We start from the raw sequence: 7,567 nt of genomic DNA, 5'->3' as shown, positions 1-7,567 counted from the left end.
GCTATGAAATGGTTATCGTTGAAAAATCAAAGACATTATCACATACATGAAGTATTAACGCTAAGAAGGTAGAAGAAAAACATTATTCTCTTTAACTTGATTATTATTTTTAACATTTGATTTAGCCAACATGTTTATAAAAAATATATATATAACCTTTTAAAATTAATTATTAAAAAATTCTGATTATATTCCATCTCCTTTTTTGAAAATATAGAATAACACGTACTATTTCAATCAACTATTTGTCTTTAATAATTGACTTGTCTAAAACTTTTATGAGAAAAGTTAGTGTCTTAAAATTAAGACTATATTTCCTCATCACCGTCTCTAACTTAAATTAAAGACTTGACATATTGATTCTTTTTTTTAAGGAAAAATTCGGATCACGGTTATGACAATATCAATAATAAAACATAATGTAATTGATTTTGTGGTATTAGGGAAAAAAGAGAAGGAATTGAGAAATACTTATTTTTATCAATTTGATCCCATAAGGGGTAGAGTGTAGATAAACTTTCTTCAAACCTTAGAGCGATTCAAATAGACTCTACGGTCAAGAAAAACAATCCAAAGCATTAGCAATTCAGAAAAAAGACTAAAAAAAAAAAGGAAGAAATAATACGATGTTACTTCTACCTATTAATCTTCTATCCTTATTCATGTCTTTCACATCAAGTTATGTACTCAATAAGTTGAAACTATGTCATGTGATCAGCTGAAAACCTTATAAACTAAAAAGAGAAAAAAAAAGAATATAAAATCCAAAAGAGGATCAAGATGAAGAAAGTGAAGAAGAGGGAGTCAAAAAACAAATCCACTATGGCAGGGTGCAAATCGCTTTTGGTAACGTGACTATTCCACCAGCCAAGAGCCTGAGGTGGACATCACGTGTTAAGGGAAAGAAACATAACAAGATTGATGATATTTTAAGGGCAATGTGCATGTCCCAAATAATGTTAGAACGAACTTTAAGATAGCATTAACTTTTATGTAGTCACCTAAAAAGCAAGGAGAAAAAAAGTTCACTTTCTTTTTCAAAAAAAAAAAAAGAAACAAATTTCACAGTGGAGAAACATTACTTCATTGCTAAGGATTGCAAGTACAAGTATGATGGAGCAAGATATTCTCCATTTTTCCATCATACTTTAGTTTCCTTACCCATACTCTACTCTGTTATCCCAGCCCTTTAAGCTTCTATGTCTAATTTGCCTCAAGAACAACACCAGGCAAACATAGAGCATAATAGAAATCTATATCACATAAACTAGGTACCATAAATCATACCAAAATAGAAATCTAAAATATACCATACGAGTATCAAGAAATCACTTACTATGCCTTCTAAAACTAGCAAGAAATTAGGGAGAATGAAGGATTGCACAGTCCAGGCAGTTAATATATATTTCTCAAGTGTCTTACGCAAGCATCAAGAGTTGAATCCACAAAATCAAGTCTTCATTTAACTATATACAGGACACTGTAATCCATGTTCTGATGACTAATAAAGTCTTCACATGACCATTTAGGAAGGTTAAACTGGCAAAAGTACTTCTAAGCCAAAGAAATACAAAAATTAATTTTAGAAACTTATCAACTAGCTCCAGGATCAAGGACGGGTAGCCGGCAATGTAGACTGATTGCCTTATCAGTTTGATGTGTGCCTGGGATGAAGAACTGAAATACGACTGTTAAGCAGGCACCCTGCTGAGCTATCCCATAGAAAGCACAATCAGGCTTGGCTGCATGACACTGAAGACTCTTGAAGAAATGCTTTACACTCACTTGCACTGTCATTGCATCTCCTCTCTGAAGTGCTATTCTTGTCCTTGACTGAGCACTCAAATTTTGATCATCTGTTGGACTCTGTGCTTGGTCTCCTATAACTGACAGCTTTCGGAACTCAGCACCAAGTGTGATTAGGCTAGTAGAAACTTGCAAATGGAGATCACCATACTTGCTAATAGAAACATTAAGGACATCACCGACATTTTTCATTTTTTCCACAAAGTTCTGTAACTGGTGCATGTGTGGGACTTGTATAAGGGTCTGAGGCAAATCTTGGGCCATATCAAGGGCTGCTTGTAATTCAAGTACATCAGACCTTGACAAGGGCTTAGATATGGGCACGTCTTGAATAACAGCAGACTTGTAACCTTTTGTCTCAAAAGTGAGAAAAGGCATTGGTTGTTGAGAATGAGGAGGGAGCTTTTTTACCAGCTTGATTTGGATGTGGTTAGGGGCGCTGTTTCCACCAGGAACTCCACTGTCACCCGCACTGAACTCAGTGTAAATACTAATGATGCTATGAAGGGCACGATGCAGAAGAGAGAGGTCAATAGCAAAAGAAATCCGATCATCATTTTGGCTAGAGAGGCGATACTCATCAAAGAGTGCTTCTTTACGAAATTGAGCAATGCATTGGATGCCATCACCATTAAGGAGGTTATGAAGGAAGTATACGTGGTCTCTCGTTAGATAGAGGTGACAAATCTTTCCCATTTTTTCAAGGGCTGGCAGGAACCTCTTGTCCAAGAGGCTGACACCATTGTCCGATAGAAACGCCTTGAACTTCATTTAGTTCAATAAACACTACAAGGAAATTCAGTACCACCCAGATTACTACAAGACCAAGCAATCTCCTCCAGATTTATCAAAAGTAAAGCTCAAGTGCTCATCAAGCTCCCGTTATCTTTACCAAACTATTAGAGGATTCAGAAAGAAAAAAAACTGCAGATGCAACTAGAGAGGTTTTTAGGTTTTATGCTTACTACGTCTGAAGAATTACGAACTCAATTAGTCATAACATTACACAGTATACAAGCAATAAAATCATTGAACAGTATTTGGAAATAAAATTCAACCGGAATAAGAATTATAGAGTGCAGATCACATTCACTGTACCGGAAAAATCAACAATCGAGGAGCCTTAACATTCAACTACCACCTCAGAAACGTCCACTGTAAGAACAAGTAGTCGCGAATACGAGAAAATAGATGAAACATGACGGAGAATTGAACAATGAGTAGGTTTCATTTCGAGAGAGACGAGGGAGAAACTTACCAGATCGACGACGAATTAGGTCAGGTAGGGTTCAGAGCTCTTTCCCTCTTTTCCTTTTCATAAATGGCGGGAGAACTGAAGCAAGGCAAAATGAGAACTATTTTATGACATTTTTTTCCTGTCTAAAATAAGATGACGCGTATATATATATGCTTATATCTGCCTCTTAAAACTCGTACCACTAACAATAACGTATTCAGTATAATTTTATCAATAAATTTTTAAAAAATGAGGTATAGATATACCATATATGTATTTTGATGGGTAAGAAAGTTGTTTCTAATCGACCCAACTCAAGAAAATTATTTCTCATAATAGTTCGAGAGAAATACAATAGTTAAAATACAGTAAAAACTACTAAAGTAAAAGAAATACTAATGGTAATAATAAAATTTAAAGATAAAATAACGCTAATACAATAATAATAATATTGATAAACAAGACTCGAACCCTATCTACCATTTGGAATAAAGAAACTATCTACTAACCATATATCCTTATACTTCACCTCTGCGCTTTCCTATTTAGGATTGCGTTCTCGATAAACAAAAAATATGTCATGTCTTATTTAATCATCTTTCTCCAATTCTTCTTCGATCTCTCCCTCAACCTTATATGTTCTTTTACTTTTTCTTCTGAATTTTGGATGAAAAGCAAGGACTGGTAAAGTACAACAAGGTCACACAAGAAAATACTATACATGAGTTGATGCCTAAGAACAGATAGCATGCGTAGAATTCCATTATGCATAGTAAGGCACAAAAATAATCTGTTCTTTCAACTTCTCAGGTCCAAAGCTTCTGGGAGCATTACATTCACATATTTATGCATAGGAAGACAAGGGTTTTACAGATGTACTTGTTCTATTATCATTATACACAAGAAGAGATTTTTAGGCACCCTTCGATTACAAGAGCAGATAGTAGATATGCTAAATACAACAAACTTTTATTTGGTTTTTTCTTCAATGTGGTGAACTCTGGACAGAGACTCTTCAAATGCATTTAGGGCTACTTTATAATGATCTAGGGAAATCACCCCTTCTTCCACAACTTGTAATGCACTTCTATACAACTGGCTATACCATTGAACCTGTTCAGTAGACTCGGTAAAACTAGATTCAACATCTAATGCACATAACCTTTTGTAATCCTTTTTCCACCGTGATAAAATGTACTTTGACGGGATCTCTTCAACACCATTGAAGTTCAGCACACACAATGCGTGCCTGCACAAATATCCATAGAAGTTGAAGCAGCTACAAATGCAACGAACTTCTGCTGCTTCTCTGTTGTACAGAACTTCATAGTCCCGTATCTCTCTCCTATTCCCCTCTTCCAAAACACGCTCCTTTACCAAAAATATTACCACCTGCCCATCAACATGTAACTTTGTTGTACTAAAACAAGAATACATCTCTTCTACCTCTAACTGAAATCTTTTAAAGATCTCTCTAGTGTACACTTTTGAAAGCTGCAACTCAAATGAACACCTTGTTTTGAGTTCAGGGTTTGAGCTTCTCGACTCCATATCTGCAAGAGCTTCTTCCTTGAACTTTTTCTGTAAAGCTAATTCATATTTGTCAAGAAACTCTTTTAGAGGAGTTTGCTTGTGCACATATTTATCGAAAAAAGCAGTCAACGTTTCATTCGATCTGGCAGTGGCCATTCCAGCAAAGAAAGTATCTTTCAGATAAACTGGAGCCCATTTAGCTCGGTCATTGTACAATGAACAAAGCCACTCATGATCACCCACTCCAAATCTTTGGATCATAACTCTCCATGCTGCTTCAAAATCAAATGGCTTTAGACCCTCATATATTGTTTTAAACAATGCCTTCCGAATAACATCATAGTTACGCAATCCTCCCAACTTTTCTGGAACTTTCCTCAGGATGTGTGATAAAGCAAAACGATGAAGAGACCTCGGGAATACCTCATGAATTGCAGTCTCCAAAACCTTGCACCTTTCTGTAATAATTGTTTGAGGGAAACGTCCAAGAGAGCAGGTGAGCCAAGCTTTAAACATCCAAACATAAGAGGCCTTAGTCTCACCAGCAAGCAGGCCACAGCCCAGCAACATTGATTGACCATGGTGATTTGTTCCCACAAATGCCACAAGAGGGATCTCATATTTGTTGGACAAATATGAATTATCGATATAGATCACATCAACAAAGTAAGCATATGCCGCCCTTGATCTGGCATCAATCCAGAACACGTTCCTCAACTGCCCTTCATCGTTCAGATCCATCAAGTAAAAGAAGTTTGGATTTGTCAATTGCATGCGGCAGAAATAATTATACATGGCTTGTGTGTCTCCTTTTCTTAAGTTTAGCTTATCATGGCAATCAGATGAAGTTTGGCACCTCCTTGCACTAAAATTGGCATTCCTAGTTGCACCTGCATCAATCACTAGTGCCCGGTATAACTTAATCGTTTGCACTTCAGCGTTACAGTTTGAATCCAACTTCTTCTTGTTTCCAGTACCTGTTTTCATGATAGACTTGTATGCTTTTGTACCTAAGGAATGATTGTGTTCAAGAGTAACTTCAAGTACTCTCCATCTTTTAGAGTCCACCATTCTCATCCTCATCATTGCAGGACAACCAGTTCTAGTTTCCTTGCGCAGCCGGTTTACATCTTTAATCCTCTTGAAACCCTGACTACTACAGCATAGTACTGCACCATACTTCTCCCTGCTATTTCTTTTGAACCAAGAATTTTTTACCCTAACACGAAAACCAACCTCCCTGGAATAACAATTATAATAGTTATAAGCATCATCATACGATTCAAACTCCATTCCTACTGCTGGGGCAACAAATTCCTTCTGCCCATCCTCAGTAACACAATTTTGATCATCTAAACCATTTGCCTCTATTTGCACACCATTTTGTACAAATAATTCATCTGACTCAATTTTCTCACTGTTCTGATCATCTAACTCATCTGACTCTATTTCTTGAAATCTCCCACTGCCTTGCCCAGCAACATTTTGCTCACTATCAAGAGAAGTTTCTTCCATCTAAAATGGAAAAGTATAATTACAAACTAAACTTCTACTTAGAGAGCAAAATCACATAAGTTCGGACGGATTATCAACTTGTAATAATAAATAACTTGGTTATATCACAATTCACAAGCAATCTCAAACTTCTTATCAAGCAGCAGTACATGGACTTTGATTATGTACAACAGCAACATACCCAATGAAATATATGGAGACCTTACCTAATATAATTAGTGAACAATCATCAAGTTCCTCAATTTACTAACTTAAACACAAATTGCTCATGCGGCTCAACCTAAAGCAGCTTTAGACCCCAAAAAATAAGGGCCTCCAAAGAACCCAAAATCCCCCAAATTCAGTTACGAAACACATAGAAGATTCACGGAAGAAAATTCGAGCTAGAAGCAAGATAAAACGAGGAACCAAAAGCACTGAGTAGACAAAGATGAAGGAGATACATACATAAAAGAGACCACCAGATCTGATGAAGAAAATTAATGGTGAAAAGCACTACACTATGTATTAATTAACACTTACAAATAGTATATAATTTAATTAATTAAATACACACGTTTAGTAAACTTATGAATCTTATTAGATTTTGGCACGTTTAAATACATTTTTGAAATATGTTGACTTAAAATTAGGTTAATTTGTTTAAGATACATTTTATCCAATCAGATTCACATGTATCTAGGATGCATAGACAAATCTTGTGCTCTCGCCTCTTCCATCTTGTTTGTCACTTTTTATCTTGCTCGTATTTATTATGCGAGATATATGCTAATTATACTATATTTTTTGTTAGTGTATCGAAGCAACATCATTATTCATCATATTTGATTTGAAAATCTCATTTTTTTTTTAATTTATAAAATTATAAGTTACGAAAAAAATTGAAGAAAAAAAAAAGATGGGCTTACCGCCCCAATCCTCGGCCTTTTTAGGGTTGGATTGATCATTTTCATGGGTTGGCTTGCCCTAGTCCTTCAAATTCTTTGGCCCACGAGGCTTGAGCCCTGTGGGGTTGGGCCGGTCCTTTTGACAACTCTAATTTTGATATTTAACATAATGATAAATTGGTAATCATAATTTGTTCAACTTCAATAAATATATACACGTATAATATAGTATTATGACTTTGACTATTAAAACAGGTTTAATTGTATCATACTAATATATTACACATGTAGAATTATATATGCAAAATAAAGTACAAACAACTCATTTTGTTAATCAATGACAACTCAAATACATTTCAATCAAAATAGAGTAGTCAAATTTTTAATTTCTGAACATTTAGTTTATACTAATATTAGGTTGCATATTTATTAATATTGTGTGCGTGTGTGCGCGTGTTATTTATGTTACTATATACTTTAATATGGTATTCGATTTTTCAATATGTTAAATAACGTATCAAATGCCAAAAAAATATTTACCAAATACCATAATACCAAACTACAATATTAAAAAATTTAGTATAGTATA

General features: G+C 35.1%; 2 protein-coding genes across 2 annotated transcripts; both read right to left on the bottom strand.

Annotated features, from left to right (window-relative positions):
- Positions 1-1,368: 1,368 nt before the first annotated feature.
- On the bottom strand, positions 1,369-3,207 carry LOC107015379. Its single transcript, XM_015215629.2, has 2 exons — positions 3,065-3,207; positions 1,369-2,592 (listed from the first exon to the last, which is right to left on the bottom strand). The coding sequence occupies exon 2, from the start codon at positions 2,575-2,577 to the stop codon at positions 1,594-1,596; it is 984 nt and encodes a 327-aa protein (XP_015071115.1). The 5' UTR covers positions 2,578-2,592; positions 3,065-3,207; the 3' UTR covers positions 1,369-1,593.
- Positions 3,208-3,787: 580 nt separating this feature from the next.
- On the bottom strand, positions 3,788-6,619 carry LOC107015378 (protein FAR1-RELATED SEQUENCE 6). Its single transcript, XM_015215628.2, has 2 exons — positions 6,539-6,619; positions 3,788-6,091 (listed from the first exon to the last, which is right to left on the bottom strand). Exon 2 carries the CDS (start codon positions 6,089-6,091, stop codon positions 4,013-4,015), a length of 2,079 nt encoding a protein of 692 aa, XP_015071114.1. The 5' UTR covers positions 6,539-6,619; the 3' UTR covers positions 3,788-4,012.
- Positions 6,620-7,567: the final 948 nt, after the last annotated feature.

The sequence above is a fragment of the Solanum pennellii genome, chromosome 3, assembly GCF_001406875.1.
Source record: "Solanum pennellii chromosome 3, SPENNV200".
Classification (NCBI taxonomy): domain Eukaryota; kingdom Viridiplantae; phylum Streptophyta; class Magnoliopsida; order Solanales; family Solanaceae; genus Solanum; species Solanum pennellii.
This window is presented reverse-complemented; position numbering and strand designations above follow the sequence as displayed.